The sequence below is a fragment of the Pelobates fuscus genome, chromosome 2 (assembly GCF_036172605.1).
Source record: "Pelobates fuscus isolate aPelFus1 chromosome 2, aPelFus1.pri, whole genome shotgun sequence".
In the NCBI taxonomy this organism is placed as follows: domain Eukaryota; kingdom Metazoa; phylum Chordata; class Amphibia; order Anura; family Pelobatidae; genus Pelobates; species Pelobates fuscus.
The window spans coordinates 418,656,946-418,680,811 of NC_086318.1; the positions used below are offsets into that span (position 1 = coordinate 418,656,946).

At 37.7% G+C, this 23,866-nt stretch overlaps 1 protein-coding gene across 3 annotated transcripts in view; it reads right to left on the bottom strand.

Moving 5' to 3' along the window:
- The window catches only part of PAK5 (p21 (RAC1) activated kinase 5), a 149,782-nt gene that overhangs the window by 14,755 nt on the left and 111,161 nt on the right, over positions 1-23,866 (bottom strand). For all 3 annotated transcript variants that reach the window (XM_063444015.1, XM_063444014.1, XM_063444016.1), the window contains one exon: positions 3,635-4,126. In XM_063444015.1, coding sequence (XP_063300085.1) covers positions 3,635-4,126 — 492 coding nt within the window. The remainder of the gene's footprint in view (positions 1-3,634; positions 4,127-23,866) is intronic.

Below are 23,866 nucleotides of genomic sequence, written 5' to 3' on the forward strand. Positions count from 1 at the left end.
AAAAACAACGAATACGATCTGCTCACCAATGTAAAAAAGTGGGCCAGCAGCATAATGTTCATTGTACAAGCACTGCTCGTTTATTTTTTTCCAAGTAAATAATAAAATGATAATGGATAAGAATGATTATGGTTCCACTGTGCATATAGTTTATATATTATATGCACAAGCGTTTCTCATTCACTTCTATGAGAAAGTGTTGTGGAACAAGTCTCATCAATGGACACTCAACCGCTAAATGCATATCATCTGCAAGGTTTATTTTCTGCCAGCCATGTTCTTTGTGATATTCAATGACCTACTGTAGAATAATGCAATTTTAAGAGAGTTTTCTCAACAGAAAAAAAGAAGCAAAAATTCACAAACTGAATATAATGCTGACTGGAGATAAGGATGTAGGCACCAAAGCATCCAGTAGTATGGAACAATGTAACCAGAGGGAGACCACTAAATATCTGTAGTAACAGAAAGTATCAACACAAAAATAAACTAACTACAAATAATAATAAATACCGAACTAGCTTTATGAGGCTACTCCCATGCCTAAGTAAGTGAGGAGATACAATAAACGCCTAATTCTGCAATATTCATATAGACTTTATTAGTCCTGGCCCTTTATTGCATAGGGTGTTAGTTAAGCTCCACTTAGTACCTAAGCACCAGAAAGAGTGCCAAAGGAAGAAAGGTCACTGTCTAAAAGATTGGCAGCCCTAAAATAAAATAAAGAAAGCCTCTCTCATTGTGGTACTTACTAGATAGGCAAAGAAGAAAAAACGTAAATCATAAATAATAACAAACTCCCATGCCTCATTAACCCCTTCAGGACCGGCCTGTTTTTGCGATGTTTGTACGTTAAGGACCAGAGCAGTTTTAACACTTTTGTGGTGTTTGTGTTTAGCTGTAATTTTCCGCTCTCTCATTTACGGTTCCCATACAAGTTATATACTGTTTTTTTCACGACAAGAAGGGCTTTCTTTACATACCAGTATATATATTATGTCATATATTGTATTTAAAAAAAATAATAAAATATGGTGAAAAATAAAAAAAAAAACATGTTTTTGGACTTTTACTTGAAAAATCTTTTACTTATCTACAAAAGCTAATGAAAAAAACTGCTAAATAGATTCAAAATGTTGTCCCGAGTTTAAAAACACCCAGTGTTTACATGCTTTATTGCTTTTTTTTGCAAGTTATAGGCCTATAAATACAAGTAGGAAATTGCTGTTTCAATATATATATATTTTAAATGTATCAATAGTGACATTGTTACACCGCTATCTGTCATAAATCCCCGAAACACACCTAACATGTACATATTTTTTAAAGTAGACAACCCAGGGTATTCAAAATGGGGTATGTCCAGTTTTTTTTAGTAGCCACCTAGTCACAAACACTGGCCAAAGTTAGCATTTATATTTGTTTGTGTGTTAAAAATGCAAAAAACGCTAACTTTGGCCGGTGTTTGTGACTAAGTGGCTACTAAAAAAAGCTGAACATACCCCATTTGCAATACCTTGGGTTGTCTTCTTTCGCAAATGGTATGCCATCATGGGGCTAATTCTCATTCCTTGGCTACCATACGCTCTCAAAGGCAACCTAACCAATCTGACAAATTTCAATAAAAAAAAAAAAAGTAAAATCAAGCCTTATATTTGACCCTGTAACTTTCACAAACACTATAAAACCTCTACATGTGGGGTACTGTTATACTCAGGAGACTTCGCTGAACACAAATATTAGTGTATCAGAACAGTAAAATATATCACAGCAATAATATCCTCAGTGAAAGAGCTGTTTGTGTGTGAAAAATGCAAAAAACTTCACTTTCACTGACAATATCATCGCTGTGATATGTTTTACTGTTTTGAAACACTAATATTTGTGTTCAGCGAAGTCTCCCGAGTAAAACAGTACCCCCATGTACAGGATTTAGGGTGTCATAGAAAGTTACAGGGTTAAACACAGTGCTAGCAAATTAAATTATCTGGACTTTTGGCCTGGGTTGGCAGGCAGGTCCCTCAAATTGCAATCATTAAAATTACTTAATTAGGTAAAAATATTACATAAATATGCACGTAGAATTTTAATATATATACATATTTATATATTTGACGTCTACGTGTATATTTATGAAATTATTTATGTAATTATGTATGTGGACATATGTATATTTCGTATTATTTTTATTTATTTATTTATACATAGATATATATATCATTACATTCTAAGTATATTTTGATATAAATATATATATATCAATATCAAAATACTGTTAGAATAAAACTGAATATATATATATAATTTTTTTTTAATTATTAAAAATTATTTTTATTTTTTGTTATTTATTTTTATTAACATATTATTTGTATTTTATAATAATATATATATACCATATATATAGTTATTATATATATTGTATATATTCGTGTGTAATTTAAATAAGTGTATTTTTATAATTATATACGTATATATAAATATAAAAATACACTTAGTGTGACATTATATATATGATATATATACATATATTATATATAGGTATATATAGATATAATACATGTATATATAGCATATATATACACATATTATTTTTTTTTTTTTTACACAGATTTTTTTTTTACACTTTATTTTGGATTTTTCACTTGCAGGGAGACTGCCTGTCAGCACAGACAGTCCCCCTGCAGGCAGACACATGGACACCTATTGCGGTCATGTGATCGAGTGATCACATGGCCGTGGGGTCCTGATCTGCCGAAGGGGGACTGCCTGGGCAGACAGGCAACCCCCCTGGACCGGGTGGAGCACTGATCGCCGCCGTGGGACCGACGGCGATCAGGTAAGTAGCCCAAAACCGTTATGACGGTTCAGGACCGTCAGCGGTCCAAACGCACGTTTTACCGCTGACGGTCCTGAACCGTCAGCGGTCGTTAAGGGGTTAAGTGGGGAGATTAAGTTGCTAAACACCCAAGCCTGCAATATACATATAGGCTTAATCAGTCCTGGCCTTTTAATGCATAGGGTGTTAGTAAATCTCCCCTTAATTCCTGAGCACCATTAAAAATGCTAAAGGGAGAAGAGTTACTGTCTAGTTCAGGCATAGGCAACCTTCGGCACCGCAGATGTTGTGGACTACACCTCCCATGATGCTTTGCCAGCATTATGGGTGTAAGAGCATTATGGGGGGAATCTAGTCCACAACATCTGGAGTGCCGAAGGTTGCCTACCCCTAAGGAGCAGCAGCACTAATAATCAAAGTAGGACAGATAAAGTAAAGTCGAGAAAGCCTCTCTACCTGTTAAACTTACTAAATAGGCATAGAAGAAAAAAATTGAAAGGAAAAACTTAAATCATAACAAAAACGTGTATCACAGTGCAGTGAAGTGCCCATGTGTGTGCAAGTTAAAGTTTTCCTATGGGTCAATTTTAACTTGCACACTCATTTTCACACGGATCCCGTTTCTTTCTATTTTTTCTTACGTGTTTTCTCCCCTCTATCATTTGCTAAGACCCTAAAGGCTTTATAAGCAGCTAAGTAGGAGGCCAGTACGAAAGGACTCCCAGTATATTGTCTATACCACTCAATGCATGACAACGTTCAGTTTAGCACTTTTACATTAAACAAAGATTAACATACCTCGTTAAAGAGCAGTTCTCTTCTCTGCTGTTTCCTGAGATCCATTTTCTTCACAGCTACTTGTTTTCCTGTGTGTTTCTCGGTTGCAATACAAACTATTCCTGTTGAACCTTCACCGATTTTAATGAAGTCATCCAGATATTCCCTGGGGTCTCCAGGACTTACTACCAACTGCAGAGCAGCCCGAAACTGTTCATGGGACACTCTCGAGTGTTGCTGATCAGATGATGAACCCCAGCTGGGAGGAGGATAAACACTTGACGTCGTACTTGGAGAGCTGGGGTATGATGATGTGGACATAAAGTGGGGGCTTGCATGAAGAGGTGATTGGTGGTACGGAGATGGCTTATGGTAAACTGATGGATACTGGTAACTGCTTGAGGGGTAACAGGATTTATTCTGAGACTGAGGTAGCTTTGCAGGACCTCGAGGGTAGGTATCAGATCCAGTAAGTGGGGGGCTCATAGGTGCCGGTGATCGATCATAATCATCCTGCAAAACAAATGGTTTACAAAATATTCAATCCAATTTATTTTTTTCTAAAATGCTTTTTTTCTAAGAAGATTTTATGAACAAAAAGATAGTGTAGATTTATAAACACATTTTTTTTAGTTTTGTTCACCAAAAGTAGTATATTACACGTGGATGGACTCTATGGTTTTCTGCCACTAAAAAATGATTTTCTATTGTGTCTGTATAGAAGATCTATATCTATAACACCATATGTATGTAAATATAAGTGAGTGCATATAGTGAGTCAATGGCTAATGATCCAGATTGTTTGTGCTCTGGTGTGTGGTATAATTAGCCCTTGTTAAGTCGTTAGATCCTTTAAACGGATAATGCCGCCACTACAAACAAACCAGGTTTCTCCATTCATGTCCCTAAATGTCCCCATTTAATCAGAAATGTCCTTATTAAGACTGCCCCAACCTTCTCTCCCGATCATTGTCTCTTGCTTTCTTATCCAACATTGTTTCAAATGTCCTGCCCAACAATACCTCACACACCCTAACCCAGAAATTATCTCTGTCGTTACCCTTTACAATGTTTGCTTGCGGGCTGAACTCACAAAGTCTCGTATCTGTTTTTTCAGTCTGTCTTACTGGTTCTGTTATCTGTTAACACAAAGTATCTAGTGCTCTGGAATGCGTAGCGATTAATAAACGTGTAATTACGGAATAATAATGATTTTGACTTGTGTGAGTAGTAATTGAGCCCTCGCAAATATATTCAGAGAGTATGTTGCACTGTGGCCACATACAACCTGAGAATACCAGGTAGATGACAGGCCAGAAGAGGCACTTTGGTTTTTCGGGAGCTCCATGACCTGACCAGCTGCCAATAATGCTGAGAGCAGCCTTCGTGGAGCTCTGATTATTTTATTACAGATTGGCTCAACTTCTCGGTGGCTTGTAATAGGATGAGTGACATCACACTCCGTATTCTGCATCAAAACAGTACCAGACGCACAGATGTTGTGATTAACAGGGCAAAGTAAGACACAGCTTTATGCAGCTTTTATTTTATTTGTTGTGAGATTTCCATTCTATTTGCTCTCTAGTCTACCTGGATAGGAAATCTAAGGCAAGACTTACGATAGATAAAAGTGAGAAGAGGTGAGAAGTTGTCACGTGGGGAAATGATGTGACAACTGGAAGGGGCTGGTGGATGTAAATGAATGAATGAATGGGTTGGTGGATTTGATAGGAGGAAGTGACAGAAGGCAGGTAGGATAGTGATCTAGGGACAGAGAAAATAAATGACATGAGGAGAGAGTGGGCTAGTGAATGGAGTACTTTGTATTATGTATTTTTCCTCCGCTTGACAAAACTTGACAAAAGGTGGAGCTACTTTTGTTACTTCCTTCATCTGTCTCTAGCAATGACTGGGGGAATAAGGCATTGTCTCACTTATCACAAAGCAATATCTAAAGAGGCTCCCGTGGTCTCGTGGGAATCCTCCATGGACGTCATGCTGTGCTCTGACACATGCACAAGAGTAGAGCACTGATGTCGGCTCCTGACAGATTAAGTGCTAGGAGCCGAAAAGCAGCCACCAGATGCTCATGGCGGCAGCCACGAGGGACAAGTTCAGGTAAGTAAAACTCTAAATTTCCTGCATTCCGAAGCCACTAGTCTTATGCATGGACCCCATAAGGTGACAGAGCCACTTTAAAGGCAGACAGGGGACAGATAATACACGGAAGGTATTAGACATTTATCATTTTGTAAAATCATCTAAGCAGGAAAGCGTGGTATTATCTTTAGATGCTGAAAAAGCTTTTGACCGTTTGAATTGGACTTTTTTATGTGAAACCTTAAATGCATACAAATTCCCTCCTGCCTTTCTTTCAATCATTAAAGCTCTTTATAGTAATCCTACAGCGACAGTATTGACCTCAGGATTTTGTTCAAAACCGTTCAATATTACTAATGGAACACGCCAGGGTTGTCCTTTATCGCCGATGCTTTATGTTCTTGCTTTAGAACCTTTACTCACAGCAATACGGCAAAACAAAGATATACAGGGAGTGCAAATAGGGCGGAGCGAATATAAACTTAACGCTTATGCAGATGACATTTTGTTAACAATCACTCAACCACATATTTCCTTACCAAACCTAAAGAAAGAACTATTGTTGTATAGTCAAAACTCGTACTATAAGCTCAATATAAGCAAATCGCAAGCAATGTGCCTTAATATCCCTAATTCTCAAGAAAATAGACTTAAATTAGACTATCATTATGACTGGAGGGAAGATTACTTACTGTATTTGGGAATTAGATTTACAAAAAAAGAAAAAGACCTATTTTCAGCTAATTATAAAAAATTATTTAAAGATACCGAAAACCAATTGAAAGCTTGGGGAAATGTATTATTATCATGGATAGGTAAAATATCTGCAATCAAGATGCAAATCTTACCAAAAATACTTTACCTATTCAGATCCTTACAGATTAAGGTTCCACAAACATTTATTACATCTTTACAAGCGATATTGCTATGTTTTAGCTGGGGAGGGAAGCATCCCCGAGTCCCAAAAGGTTTAATAATGAGACAAGTGAAATGCGGGGGCATGGGGTTTCCGAATTTGAAAATGTATTATCACGCTGCAATTTTAACCAACATAGCTTCTATTAACCCACAGAGATATAATCCGCAATGGGTGGCAATAGAAGAACATTGCTGTGGAACCCAGGATCTTTATTCTTTAATATGGCTCCCCCTACAAAAACGGAAAGTAACTCCTGACATATTACACTCGACAAGAATCCTATTTAAAATTTGGGATAATAATAGAGGAAGCTTATGTTCAGGGCACCCATGGTCACTGGCAACCCCCATCCCATAAAAAGTTTATATAGCTGTAATGAAACATTTCCTTACTTACAATGGTATAGAAAAGGAATTACACATATCTCTAAACTCTACACGACAGAGGGGTTAAAGCCTTTTTCGACTCTCCAATCGGAATTTACACTTCTTCCACAATCTGAATTTGCATATTGGCAGATTAAAGCCCTTTTGTCTGACAATAATTTATATGTAGGACACCGAACAACTCGAAAGATAGTTACGAAATTTGAAGAGATGTGTATAGCACTTACTCCACCTAGGAAAGTACTATCGCTCTGTTATAACATTCTAACAAACCCAAGAGAAACAGCAACACCGAAATTTATGATAGATTGGCAAACTGATATCCAAGAAATTATATCAGAAGATGAATGGAACAATATTTTTACGGCACATTTGGGAATGTCTTCATGCACAGGACACTTTGAAATATCACGGAAAATTCTATATAGATGGTATATGGTACCTACTCGCATTCATGCAATTTATTCTGACGTACAAGACACATGTTGGAGATGCCACTCCTATAAAGGAACTATGCTTCATATATGGTGGACATGTGAAAGAGTCAACAACTTATGGAGAGAGGTCGAAACAATGATCCAAGAGGTGACATCATATAAGTTAGATCACACACCGAAAACACTTCTTCTCAAAGCCTTTCCGGACCATATCCCTAAATCTATGCGCAAATTAATTTTTTTATTACTATCTATAGTGTCAATTCTTATAGCTAGAAATTGGAAAACTACAATCTTACCTACAACAGATGAAATCAAAACATTAATGTCCCTGACTACAGATTATGAGCTTACCATGTGGAACCAGACTAAAATTGGGAAACTAAGTTTAAAAGTAGCTAGCTGTTGGAAAACTTATAGACAAAGATAATAACCGAATAAGCTTAACAGACACATGGGGTATATATTTAGAATAACATGTGAGAAATTAAACCTATTTTTTTAGTTATTACCAGAACATAACTCAGAATATAATTGAGCAGAAATTAATGAAATTTAATAATAACCATTAAAATTTTGGCTTAGCCCCTTGTGGACCGATCTCTTGGAATGAAAGGGAGTTGAGACATATTACATATCTTGAGTGCTGATGAGGGGTTAATTGAGTCTTCACTATTGGCCTAGGTCAAGCTTTAACAATTCAAGATATATACAACTAGCAGGACACATAATGTATTCCTTTTCTTAATATTACGCAACCAAACCAAATATAAGTTCTTACTGGCAGACTAGTTTAAATATATGAATGTCTAGGAGAGACCCTTTTCCTTTTATTTATTTATTTTCTTTCTCTCTTCTTCAGTAGTTGTTAACATATCCTGAGGGGAATCTCAGAGTGGACATATTGGTATCCACTAGGGTATATGTAATAAATGTGGACAGGATTTATATATTATATATATTACTTAAAGGCAATATGACTAATGCATAATATTGTATAATAAGTGTATGACTAAAATGATCTAACACTACTGATTGTACCCCAATCCCTTTTTTCTTTCTGTACCCCCTGTTTGTTTTCTGTTTTTTTTTTTTTTCCTCTTGAAACCTTTTGAAAAATAAAGTAAAATACAAATTGTAAAAAAAATAAAGGTCTAAATACTTATTTCAATGTGACGTTTCAGTATTTTCTGTTTAGTATATTTGCAATTGCAACACAAATCTGTGTTTTGCTTTGTCATTATAGGGTATTGAGTGTAGATTCATGTGTAGAAAAATAAAATAAAATTGAAGGGATCTGAATACTTTCTGAGTGCAATTGCTATATGTGTATACAGTATTATATTTTAGAGAAAGATGAATGGATGGATGATAATATTTTATATATATATATATATATATATATATATATATATATATATATGGTTCCACTGTGCATATTGTTTATATATTATATGCACAAGCGTTTCTCATTCACTTCTATGAGAAAGTGTTCCTTTCCTGAACAAGTCTAATCAATGAACACTCAACCGTTTTAGACTTTAGAAAAAAAAAAAAACTTTTCTAAAATTAGAATATGTGTAAAGGAGTCATTATCGGACTGGAGCAATTTAAATGGAGTCCAAGAGAAATGGGATTATTTAAAAGCTGCACTACTGAAGGCAACAGAAAATTGCATTAGGCTTGTCAGTAAAAGCAAAAAATTCAAGAAACCACTGTGGTACTCCGCAGATGTGGCCAAAATAGTAAAAAAACAAAAAGTTAGCATTTAGTAATTATAAAAAAGAAAAAAAAAAAAACAGAGTGAGGAACATAGACAGATCTATAAGATTAGGCAGAAAGAGGCTAAGCAAAGTTATAAGAGCTTCCAAGTCACACACAGAAGAGAAAAAAGGGGGACAAAACATTTTTTAGATACATAAACGAGAAGGAAAGTAAAACAAGGATTAGTTAGATTAAAAACAAAAGAAGGAAGGTATGTAGAAGAGGATAAAGGTCTAGTTGACTGCCTCAATGAATATTTTTGTTCATTTGTTAGATGTGAGTTTACAGAGGAAGAGGTTCTATTTCAACTGTCAAAAGTAAAGACAAATAAGTCAATGGGACCTGATGGAATACACCCAAAGCTATTAAAAGAGCTTAGTGTTGTACTAGCAAAACCATTAACAGATTTATTTAACCAATCATTGTTAACAGGAGTAGTCCCAGAAGATTGGAAGTTAGCGAATGTTGTGCCCATTCACAAGAAAGGTAATAGGGAGTAGTCGGCAACTTTAGGCCAGTAAGCCATACTTAAATAAGGGGGAAAGTAATGGAAACCATGTTAAAGGATAGGATTGTTGAACATCTAAACATGGATTTCAAGATCAGAGACAACATGGGTTTACTTCAGGTAGATCATGCCAAACTAATTGTATTGATTTTTTTGATTGGGTAACTAAAATAATAGATCAGGGTGGTGCCATAGACATTGCTTACCTACATTTCAGTAAGGCTTTTGACACTGTTGCACATAGAAGGCTTATCGATAAACTGCAATCTTTAAGTTTGGACAGGCAACAGAGGGTTGTAGTTAGGGATCGACCAATATAGATATTTTAGAGCCGATACCGATAATCTGTGAACTTTCAGGCCGATAGTCAATAACTTACCGATATTCTGTACATTTACCATTTTGAAAAAATAAACAATTTCTAAAGGTAAATACACAAAATATACATGCCACATGTAGTGGATGCAGTGTGTTTAGACTGGGGAGCTGTGTGTGTTTGTGTGGTGTGTGTAGTGAATGCAGTGAGTGTTTGTGTAGTGTGTATATATAGTGAATGCCGAGTGTGTGTGTTTTTGTAGAGTGTGTATAGTGAATGCAGTGTGTGTGTAGTGTGCGTAAAGTGAATGCAGTGTGTGTAGAGTGAATGCAGTGTGTGTAGAGTGAATGCAGTGTGTTTGTGTATTGTGTGTGTATATAATGAATGCAGAGTGTGTGTGTGTGTTTGTGTAGTGTGTGTATATAATGAATGCAGAGTGTGTGTGTGTTTGTGTAGTGTGTGTATATAATGAATGCAGAGTGTGTGTGTATAGTGAATGCAGTGTGTTTTTGTAGTGTGTGTGTATATAACGCAGAGTGTGTGTGTGTGTGTGTGTTTCTGTAGGTATGTAATTTGTATAAAATGGGGAGGGGGGCATTTTTTATTTTTCAAATTTAAGCTCTCCTATGGGATTAATGGGCCCCAGGCACTAGATGCGCTTACCTCTATGCATGGCAGACATGGGTCAGCTGGTGTTTGGAAAGGGATATCGATCCCTTTTCAACACCTCTTACAGCCATTCTAAACTTTCTATCTACCCTCTTTGACCAGGGCAAACCCTATAGATCAATTAATGTGTTTTTGTCTGCTATCTCTGCAGCTCACAACTCCATTAGTAATTCCTAGATAGGGAAACATCCCTCTGTTTGTAGACTTTTACGGGGCATTAGCTTGGCCAGACCTCCTAACCCCAGATATACTAATTTCTGGGATGTCACCGAGGTTTTTTCCTTCGAGGAATCTTGGCCTTCTAACAAGATTTTGTCGTTACGCCAACTCTCTGCCAAGTTGGCATTGCTCCTATGTTTAGTATCCTTCCCTAGGATTTCTGATATTCAAGCATTTGACTACCACGCTGTAGTTTTCACACCTGAGGGGGTTAGAATTCATATCACCAGACGTACGAAGACAAATCTTCTTCAGTCTTTTACTATTCGAGCAGACCGTGGCGTGTTGTGTTTGATATTATATTACTACTACGGCTATGCTGTGTTCTCCTTCGGGACCCCTTCTGGTTTCTTATGTTATCCCGCACAAATCGGTCTCCTCCCCCACGATTGCACGGTGGATCAGATGGCTACTTACCCAGGCTGGGATTGACTAATCCTTTGGAGCGCACTCAGTCAGGGGAGCAGCCGCATCGTCTGCGTTTCTAGCAGGCAGTTCTCTCTCAGACATCTTATCCTCCGCGGATTGGTCCAGAGAGTCCACGTTTCGTACTTTTTATTTTAAACCTATGCCACATGCTGCTTCTTCTACCATACAGGAGCGTTAAAACAGCAAATATGAAGCCTCCGGTCTTGCCATATAGGGATTATTTGCCAAAATAGGGATTATTCTAGCTTTAGTGAAGGAATAATCTAAATTTTATTAACAACAGAAGGCGAATATTTTCGCTCCCTTAATGTTACTTCTCCCCACCCTTTAAGATAAGTTACTAGATAGTTGGGTACATATTTGTTCCATTAATACGTTTTATGGACCATATGCCATAGGTAATGCTCTCTATTTTATTATGTTCAGGAATTTACAATTCATTCACCAATATTTACTATTGATAGAATGCTAATGGTATTTGTTAATTATCTGTACCTATAGACTTGGTTTTCTCTTGTAAGAGAAACTATACTTTCACGGAATTTTCTCTGTTTTCTTCTAGTGTGAAGACTTTCTACAGTCGTGAGGATATGGAGCTTACAGCTTAACAGTTATCGGTTTACATGGTGGACCAAGTACAGGACCTTCAGCTTCGTCCACTGTTTATAAAGTTACACCGTTTACATCATTGTTAACGGTTTCTTTGATGCTGGGAGGTTCAGTAAAGAAAGATTAAGCAAATATTCGCCTCCTGTCTTTAATAACATTTAGATTATTCCTTCACTAAAGCTAGAATAATCCCTAATTATTTAATGCAAAATCTATCTAGAATTCCTGGGAAATTACAGTCAATGGGTTTATACATTTACACCGTTGATGGCATTTTATGAAAGCGATACCTATTGTTAATTTAATTTATTTTCAATGGAAAGGGCTTTTTTTTTTTTTTAGCAACAATTTAATCATAATTGTTTTCATGTATGGTTAAGTGCACTTTGGAAGGCTCAGTGAAATTTGTACATAATTATAATCTTACAACACAAAAAGTACAGCGTTATAATACAACTATAATAGTAATCATTTTTTTTTTTTTTTTTTTTTAGCAGTTATGGAGATGGTAATAAATCCATGTAGACATTAGAACGTTCACAATGAAACCGCCCACTCCAAGGTACGCGTCTAAGGTGAGTGACAAACACGAAGGCAGTATCACAATTACAAATAATTATACTGTTGAATTAATTTAATCAATCAATATCACTAGCAGCACAGAGGTGACCAAGGCTTATAATTCAACCTATAGAATTACTATTGGCTGTCAGCCAGAAATCCCCTGATTCATGTTAGTTAAGCGTATATTAATCTGAATTTGGCAGCATAATCAAGGACCTAACTGAACTGTGAAATTGAATTCTGCAGTGGAACATCAGCGGACCATTTTATGCGAAGACTGCAAAAAATAAAAAAACAAAAAAGGTTTTGCCGCAGAATCAATTTGTTACATTGCTTAAAGCACAATTTAGGGGAATTCTTTGAAAAGAGACACCCCGGTAAAAGGGGAGGTCCATAATTAAATTAAAGGCAAGAAAGCAATATGCTAAAGTATTGTAGAAGGAATCGGTTATTACCGGGTTACCTTTATTTACCTAAAGCAACGACCAAGCTTTTGAGACTCACACACTGAGCTATAAAATTGAGCTAATTTAGTGATCGCTATAATTTTTATGCAAATAGCTGATGAAAAACGCAGCTGAACCAAATTAATGGAGATCATTCCATTTCACAGCTAAACGGTAATTAGCATTGTGTATGACAATGCTTTTTTTTTTTTTTTTTTTAACCCCTCTTGCCGCAAGATGTGCCAGCAAAACTACTGCAATGCCCACAAAAACAGGGATCGCCTACGAGCACTGCATGTGGGCGATAGAACACGGCCTCGATATGCATGTTAATAATATCTTGTATCTTTGGAAATGAATGTGAGAGGAAAAAAAAAACCAAAAATCAGTCAGCGTGATAAGCAGATACTATAACCGTAGCCTTTAACGACCGTTTACCCGTGGAGCATTTTCTACTTTAATGTGCTTTTTCTTCTCTGCAGTATTCAATTAGGTTCCCCAAGGATGCGAACAGTAGGGTGGGAGGAAACTGCAGAACCCATTCAAGATCAAATCAGCAGAGCGGATTGTGCTTTGACATGAAATCCATCACTGAGCGCTGGTGAGATGAAGCTCTGGGTCGTGTTGCAGAGCTGGGTCACTGATTTGCAGCAGAAATGGATAACCGAGTGTGCTAATGTTATTACTGTGAAACACGGCTACTACAGGCACATAATTTCACAAGATTTCATAATGTACAAGGTTTTAAGAATGTTTCTTTCTTCTGAACAAAGAGTTAAGTCACTATAGATGGTCTCTAGGGTGATCTGTAGACATTAGAATGTTCAGAAAGCACGGTAATCAATACATACGGTGTGACCAACATTGGCTTACCCTGTGTTTTGTCCTATGACTACTTCTGAAGTGACCATTAAAGGGATACTACAGTCACGAAAAAACTACTTTATCTTAATGAAGCAGTTTTTGAGTATTTATCATGTCTTTGAAGTTTCACTGCTCAATTCATTGCCATTTAGGAGTTAAATCAGCTCTGTTTCTGTTTTTGTAGGCCTAGCCACACCTCCCCTGGCTGTGACTGACACAGCCTGCATGAAAAAACGGTTTAATGTTCAATCAGATGTAACTTACTTTAAAAGTTTTTATCCCCTTCTCTGTAATTTAAACCTAAATTATAAATATGAGGCTCATGCAGGGTCTAGCAACCAATTAAAAGAGCAGGAGATAAAAAAATTCTAGATTAAACCAGAATTGTAAACATTAGATCTCACTTTACAGGAAATGTTTAGGAAGGCTGTGTAAGTCACATGCAGGGAGGTGTGACTAGGGCTGCATAAACAAAGTGATTTTACTCCTAAATGGCAGAGTATTGAGCAGTGTGACTGAAGGGTCATGGTCTATACACAAACTATTTCATTAAGCTAAAGATGTTCTGGTGACTATAGTGTCCCTTTAAGTACTTCATTTTCCAAAGGTTATTGTAGTTGATAAGAAATAACAGTAATACAGCCACTGTACTAAACAAACACCCCTGACACCTAAACACTTCAGCTTGCTGAAATGCTTTATGTGTGAAGAGTGGGTCTTCTTTTTTCCTTTAAAAAAAAAATTTAAAAAGTCAGATTTCAGTAGAAATTGGCAATTTTATAAATTAACCTTGTTACACCCCTCTGGCTGTCAATCAGACAAAGGGTCCTGTTACTTCCTGCTTGTTTAGCTCAGTGGAACTAAATTCAAGAGGCGGCAATTACTCAAAGCACCTGCCTTGCACAGACTTCTCATTTAGCTCCATTGGAAAGTCTGTGATTGGACAGGCACAGAAAGTCTGGGCTGGGTTAGAAAGGGAAATGCTACAGAAAAGAGAACTGCATGCTGTTTTTAGCTATGGCCCAATTAAAAAAAAAAAAAAAAAAAAAGTAATTAAATGCATGTTTTAATTTGGGTTCTATCTATTAAATAGTGATCTAAAACAAATTCAAGTTCAAAACCCAGTAGACCACTATACCAGTCAGTGTCTCTGGAGTATCTATATCAGAGGTCCTCAAACTCTGGCCCCCCAGATGTTGCTGAACTACAACTCCCATGATTCTTTGAATTACATAGACAGCCAGAGAATCATGGGAGTTGTAGTTCAGCAACATCTGGGGGGCCGGAGTTTGAGGACCCATGATCTATATTGTCACCTGACAATATAGATACACCTACCTCAAATTCTCATAGATTGAGAGGTGAAGAAGATTTTAAACAAGGTTTCAGATATCCCCTTTCTATCATTGTAAAGCACTGTGAAATACATTGGCGCTATAGAAATGTTAAAAATAATAAGAGGGGCTAAGAGCTTGTAATCCGTAACATTTGTCTACATCGGGATTTTGTGACCACAGTGTTAAGTCTAGATCATAAAGGCGCTAAAAGTATGATTTAAACTTTGAAAACAATTATTAAAAATGTAAAAGTAAACTGCCATCAAACAGCAACTAAAAAGTCCAGATATATAATTCAACATATAATAAAAGGCAGTTAAAACACTTGGAATGTAACGTGGTATTAAAACAGTGAAATCTTATATAATTTTAGTGTCGGTGACAACCTGTAGAATCCTTTAAAGTGGACTTGTCACAGATATAAGTTTAGGTTTCAATACACATTTTTTTTTAAAATCAGTATTTTTCCCCCCAGAAATCTGCCTTAAAATAAATGGAATATTAATCTCGATTTTGTGGCAGGCATGGCAAAATCTGCACAATTATCAACTGAAGATAACCTTCCTCCAAAGCAGTCTAGACTCAAAAACACGTATCTACCTGGGAAAGAATCTCCATTGAAAACAGAAGAATAACTAGGTAAGTATTCTTCTTCAAACCATGAAGTCATAAACTGGTGGCATGCCTTTTCAAAGCTTCCAACAATCCGGACAGAGGAATACGAAAGGAGTGAGTGGGACCCTAGGGGGGGTGTAATCAGTGATGCAACCCTCATCACTAGTGCAATCCATAATGGGCAGGCCTGCCCAGAAAAGATAAGGGGTCGCCTGGCTGTGACTGACACAGACTGCATAACACAATTGTTTAACTTTCAATCAGATGTAATTTACTTTAAAAGTTTTTTATCCCCTTCTCTGTAATTTGAACTTAAATTATAAATATGAGGCTCATGCAGGGTCTAGCAACCAATTAACTGAGCAGCAGATAAAAAAAAATATCAAAATTAAACCAGAAGTCATAAACTGGTGGCATGCCTTTTCAAAGCTTCCAACAATCCGGGTAGAGGAATACGAAAGGAGTGAGTGGGGGTAATCAGTGATGCAACCCTCATCACTAGTGCAATCCATAATGGGCAGGCCTGCCCAGAAAATATAAAGGGTTGGCCACTGAAAGGCTTCCTGATTGGCCCCCACCCTTCAGGACCAAGCAGGAAGCACTACTAAACACTCCTGACATGGTCCTAGATGGATCGCACTGTGCTGCCTGGGGGATCCCCAGTCTCCTCATCTGGGGACATCATGAAATTAAAGCAGGACAGGACCCGAAAAATGGTAGTGTAGGAAGACCTGTATTTTAACTTTGTTCCATGAAGCCTGCTCAGGAGACATACCTACTTTTTGCAGAATGTATTTGTGTCACCAAATGTGAAAACCCAGAACCCAGAGAAGAAGAGAGAAGTATGCTAAAAGGACACTATAGTCACTGGGAGCACTACAGCACAATGTAAATGCTGCCTTTTCCGATTCTTCTGACAAAAGGCTAGTTATACAAGTTTAGATCTAGTGGTCGTCACATAGACAGCCACGAGAGGGATTACCTGAACTAATCCTTTTATGGTACAAGTTGTACCAAAACCACTTAATTTTAATAAAGTGATTTTTGGAGCAAATATCCTGCCCCCGCAGACTTGTTAATGAAAACTGTGCTGTCTCTGAGAGCAGACATACATCCGCTAGGGACTTCCAACACACAAAAAAAAAATTCAGCTAGTGGCTATTTGACATTCCGTGTATGTATGCAGACGCAAGACACTGTTGGTGTCTAATGTAAAACACTAGATTCAATGCTTCAATGAAAAGCACTGGACTGGCAGATCATGGAAAGAGACGTGCATGCACCATGTGTCCTCAAAGCTCTGAATTGCAATGCATCTGATTGGACACAGATCATCAAGCTTGATGATCTCACCAGAGGCGGATCGAGGAGCAGAGAGTGCTCGTATAACAGTAAGTTTAGTGGTGTTTATTTGTTTTTAATTATAAAAAGAGGGTTCAGAGATAAAGCAGTTAAAAATGTCCCTTTAAAAGATGGATGATACAACCATTGTAAAATGTATGCAAAGAAGCCACATGCATTATATTATAAACTATAATTTGCATTAGACATTTAGATTTAACGAGAACGGCCTAGAAGCACAGCATGAACTGAAAAAATATTAACATTCCTGATGTTTTTGGTTTATACAAGACAATAAAAGCCAAGATGTGACCTAATTATATTGTGGTAAATGTCCTTAATAGGCTGTGCGTGGCTAATGAATGCTTTCTGTTAAATATAGTCTCAGTCGTTACAAAGCGATGATCACTGTATTTTGTGTCATATGCTTAGAAAGAGTTTAGGCATCCAGCTGTGCATATATGATGTTCACTTGATAGGTAGACCATTTATTTTCCTCCACAACATCAATAATGTTTGCAGTATGGATTGAAGAAAGTGAAAACATTCCTTAGCATCAAAGTTTTGCTGGTTCTTCAAAAAAGGTTCATGTTGCCAATATCCCATTCCTTCTCATCACAAAGGTGCCTATCAACCTATATGTCAGTAGAGTATACTGAAGTAATTTGGTTTGTGCTTTGGGTTGTATCATGGAAGAAGTATCCTGGTCAAGATGGGAAGTATGAAGCCCAAACATTGTTTAAATGGTTAGAGAAGCCTTTGATTGGACTAAATAAAAAATGAGCCGATTGGGTAGGTAAGAAGGGAGTGGACATCCAGGCTTCAGAGCCTTCAAGGGGAAGCGGAATAGGTTCTTTGCCAGCGTGCAATGCGTGCTGACAAAGTATGAATTTTATGGACAGAATTGACATTTGGCAGTGCAGTACAGAGTAGAAGGCTGCCAAAGTCCCGTGTGTCGTGGGTGTAACTACCATCAAAAGTGATAGATCCCCTTAAAGGTTTGACATGCTGTGAACTCAGTGATGCCTTCCACCTCTGTTTAATAGAGTTGTTAGCTACATAATTATGGTTTGTTGGCTTGAACGAGTCTGGATGTTGTCCACTGATCTCTTTCATTAATAATGGACAACAGCCAGACTCTGGCTGTTGTCCTCTAATCTTTAACGTAATAGTTTCCCTGTCCTTCATTTTATAAAAGGTGCCCTCCCTATATAGTTATGTCATAAAATATGTTTTACTTACCTTTTTCCGGCACCAAAGATCCTTTGGCACTGCTCACCTTTCCGCCACATAATCGAGGTGCATAGCCTCCTCCACGATGGCCCAACCCAATGCTGCTCAAACAGGAACCGCAGGGACGGTCTATATTCACCAGAACAACTACAATGAGCTGTAGTTGTTCTGGTGACTATAGTGTCCCTTTAAAGTCTTTACCAGACACAGCAACTGAGTGCTTCTGAGGTCACTATCGACTGTCCCCATTTGGAGAACAAGTTAAAAGTTTTAGCAAGAGCTAGAAGCGTATTACGAAAAACATGTTCCTGAATATGAAATACCTAAATTAACGTTAAGTAGTTTTAAAATACTTGGATTTAGTTTCAAGCTTTTTACACAAAATCCGAGGAATATATTATGCGTGATAATCCACAAGCATTTATTTAAATAGTCAGCCACATTAAAAGCATGCCTAATAATTACAGCGTGATTTTGAAAATGAATGTATCCCATTATCATGTTATAATCAATACAGAACTCATGTGTACTAAGCTTTCTAAGAGAATTGAAATAACCTTGGCAACTCAAATAAATCCCAAGTTGATTTAAAAAAAAAGAAAGTATTATTGTTCATTACTGAACAAGAGTAAAGGCAATACGTTGGTGTCATCAATCTGTCAATTGTTAATCAGTCCTTGTCAAGGTTCAGTAATTGGCACGCCATATTCAATTTTCTTTCAAGTTCCTGATGTAATGCACTTTTTTTCCTTTAAGTAGTCTAAAGATGCATTGTAAAGCAATCAATCAAAAACAATAACATTTTACACATGGGGAAAATCTGAAAAATATCTAAGACAGCAAAACAGATGCAAATAACTACCTATTCTGCTGAAGGAAGGAAAAAGTGACGTATAGCCCAATACATGTAAATGTGTGACCTTAATGGATAATTGTCAATGGAGATTTCAATATAACAATAGAATCTATGTGTGTTTTATAGAATCTAATTAATTAATTTTTTAACAATGTATATAAAAAAAAAATTGGAGAAAATTCCTTCTCTACCTGTAACCCCACTTTCAAGATTCGGATTCAAGAGCTATTTGAACATCTGATTGGATTCTGCGGTCTCCAGCTCATGCAGAGGTAAGTGATGTCATCAATAAATCGCCCAGTGTTTTCATGACAGCCAGAAGCAATATAACTTCTCCCTACACTTACTCTGGCAGTTTTCTATTTTGATTTGATTTTCTTATGTGCCATGAAGTGTGAATGCTTAAATCAGCTATGATCGCCAATGGCCGGCAACCTCACAGTTCTGCCCAATATATCAGTAAACTTCTGTTTGGGTCTTGCTCTCTGATCTCTCTGGAACTTGGTCATAACTGCTAGCTTTCAGGGTTTATCTGTGTTTTTTGTATCTGATACGTCCTTTGGAATTCCGCTGTCTCGATCAATCTTTGGTCCCTACACCAATTTTAATTTCTTGAAATACATTAGACTTGATTTCATTGCAGTTCACCCTCCATGCAGACTAAGTCCAGCGTATCAGGGAAAGGAAAAACCCTTCTGGGCAACGGTGCCTGTTTCCCATATGGATCTCCAGTCTCTTCTTAATCCTCAGAACTTTACCATGCACCTTACACAAGGGAACTCATTCATTTACCATCCACTCACCCTGCTTCCAGGTTCACGTGTCAACAATAGCACTGCTACATTCCACACATGCTTGAGCAGTCCTGTTAATGTTGCTAAACTTTCTATCCCACTAGAATAGAAAAACCATGTTCACTCCACCATTGTCCCTCATTTCTGTACTAATACAGCCGCCCACACTGGATGGCAGCCAATTTCATAGTTAACTAGGTCCGTGACACATTTCCCATAGTGACACAGAACCTACCCTCATTTAGTAAATCAGCAGCATGGGAATTATTACCAGTCAGTCCCCTTCACTGACAATAAGGTTCATTAGGAAAAGATGTGTCTGGTAGCATCATAGAAACTCTACTTTGTTCACATTCCATTACCAGGCTGTCACAACATCGCAACCGATGAGGTGACTCAATGACAATTATTCATATTCTTCCAAAATCTCCCCACGGCGAAAAAATGACCTACCAAATCCCTACATTCTAGGATTTAATTGCTGGCATCCGCAACATTCTCTCCCAATGCCAGCAGTTCATACGCTGGGCTCTGGACATTTTCAATAAACTCAATTCCTCATATCAAATCATCAAACCATATTTGATTCCATGGCGGCATTCACATATTTTTTGCCTCCTCAACCTAAAACTAGCTTCACAACACTTAGTTACTCGAATACAACCGTTAACATTTTCAGGTCATTCTAAAAGAATACGTGCTGCTCCTATTACCTCTAGTAATATCCCAGTACATATCATCTAATTGCTGGGACAGTAGAGTCATCTGTATATGCTAGATACATCGCTAAACCTGAGAGGGAATTGAGACATGCATTTAAGTATTGGCTATGTAATGTCAACACGTATTCAATGTTACATTGTTACGACTTTTTGCCCTCTTTTACAGGCCTACCCGAACGTCAGTTTCTGGCACACCACAACCGACTTACACCACCATTACTATAACTTGGTTTATTGTACACAACCACAAATGGGAAGGCAGAGCCGTTAGGCAAAGCCTGTCATTGTGGGAGGAGTTACCCAGCCAATAAATACACAGACCTCCCCTTCCAGTGGGCTGAGACTGTCTGGTTCAGCCCACCCACCACTCCCTTTATTAAGCCATTCATCTTGGTGGGCCCTCTTTTATAGGCCTACCCGAACGTCGGTTCCGGCACACCACAACCAAACTTACATCGCCATTACTATAACTTGGCTTATTGTATACGAACACAAGTATATATATACACTGAACAAAAATCATAAACGCAACACTTTTGTTTTTGACCCCCCAGGACCACTCAATACAGTAAAACTGCACATTTTAGAGTGGCCTTTTATTGTGGCCAGCCTAAGGCACACTTTTACACTAATCGTGCTGTCTAATCATCCTCTTGATATGCCACACCTGTGATGTGTATGTATTATCTCGGCAAAGGACAAGTGCTCACTAACACAGATTTGTGAACAATATTTGAGAGAAATGGGGCTTTTGTGTACGTAGAAAAAGTCTTAGATCTTTAAGTTCAGTTCATGAAAATTGAGGGCAAAGACAAAAAAGTGTTGCGTTTATAATTTTGTGCAGTGTGTATGTGTATGTGTATATATATATATATATATATATATATATATATATATATATATATATATACACACACACATATACACACACACACACACATACACACTTTTTTTCTTATTGTTCATACAAACAAAAATCACACTTTTTACAGATATAGCTGTGTAGGAATTCTAACTTTAAATGGCATAGTAAAGCTTTTTAAACTATTCACTAATAAATGAAGAATGATCTCAAATCTAATCTAATACCCAAGTATCTAAACTCAACGTTTTCCATATTTTCTATATATTTTTTCCTTATACAATGTATACGACATATTAATAATAATGATAATTCCTCTGACTGTCCTTCCCATAGCCTTGGGAATTTCGAAGCATCTAGACTTCTATCACCTCCTCTTTCGGCCTTACTCAATGGACCATCTCTTCTACACACATAGCTGGCAATACTCTTGGTCTTGTTTTCTCCAACCTTTTCTCAGTCTCTAACTTCTCTAACACACATTTTCCTCCTTCTGAACACTATCCTCTAGCCTGCAGTATCGATGTGCCCCTTACTCAACATATTGAATCTAGCTTATCTCATGGCTATCAGAAACCTAAGCTCACTTGATCTACATCACGTCTCTTCCTCTATCCGGTCTCCACGTTCTCCCCTCTCAACTCTCTTTTGACCATCTCAAGCTACTTCCTACTATAATTTTGTCCGGTCTACTGCTCCAGACAATGCTGCACCTATCAACGTTCACTCGAGGCGTCAGCCACACCTTCAAGTCTGGCACAGCAAGCACACCTGCCATCTCCAACAATGCTCCTATACTGCAGAACATTGCGGGAGATAGTCTCACACAATACCTGACTTCATACACTATAAATTCATGCAACCTTCTTACATTTTTGCCCTCTTCTTTGCCATGCAAGATAATTTTATCCACCTACTCTCATGATACCAAACACCTCTTTCATACTTTTAACTCCCCTCTTTGCCCCACTGCAACCCACACTATTAACTAACCTCACAGCTAGTGATCTGACATGTCATTTTACTGACAAGACTAACAAAATTAGGAATGCAGTCACCCCTCTTTCTTCCTCCCCTCCAATACTCAGCTCCCATTCTGTACCTTCTTCCACTTTTAACTCTTTTTCCCCTGAGCTACAGTTTTCTAAACCTCTCCTATCCTCTTTCTCCAATCTCTTTCCCCTCTCTGGTCCCATCCATAATCCATATTTTTAACCTCTCTTTGTAAAGGCAATTACTCTTAATTCTCCTTAACCTATCTGTTGCCTTTGATACTGTTGACTACTCTCCTCTTCAAACCTCCACAGCTTTGGCCATCGTGACACTGTACTCTCCTGATTTTCCTGAGTGTCCTACTTTTTGTTCCTCAAGGCTCTGTTTTTGGCTCTCTTTTTTTCTCCATTTACACGGGTTCTGTCTGAAACCTTACTACGTACTTGGATTTCAGTACCATATGTATGCGGATGATAGTCAGATTTACCTCTCCTCCCCTGACCATTCTCCTGCTATCCTGGAATGTGTCACAAACTGCCCATCTTCCACTTCTAACTGAATGTCTTCTGCTTTCTAAAACTGGACTCCTCATCTTCCCCCCCTCTATCAATCTCTCTGCAAGTCAATGGGACACCTATTACTCAAATCTCTCAAGCTCGCTGCCTTGGTGTTACTTTTGACTCAGGTCTTTTCTCAACTTTTCTCCTTCCGATCCAGTCTGTCTCAAAATCCTGTAACTTCCATTTTAAAAATATTGCTCATATTCACCCTTTTCTAACTCAAGATACCACTAAGGCACTTGCTCATTTGCACTCTTTTCCTGACTTGACTATTGCAACTCACTACACATTGGCCTTCCTCATTGCTCCCCTTCAGTCTGACTGCTACTCCCACACCTCACTGCTTCCAGTAACCTTCAGGATCCATTTCAAACTGTTAACACTAACCTACAAAGTCCTCAGTGAATTTCCTCTTTACTCAACAAATATATCCTTATTGGTTACCTTCACTTTGCAAATGACCTTCTCCTGACATCTGCTCGCTATCGCATTGACCACTCATCTGGGCTGCCCTGTTCCCTTGGATTTTGCAGCCAAAGCCATCAGGCCCTCTCTCCTAGCCTGCAGTCAGTTAAAAAGTCACTGAAAACACACCTCTTTAGAAAAGCGTACCATCTTCCTTGGTGAAGCTTCTCTCATTTTACTGCCCTCATCAGTTTCTTCACCTCCATAGCCCAGCTCACTCTTTCTCCTGCCACTGTTCAGTTCTC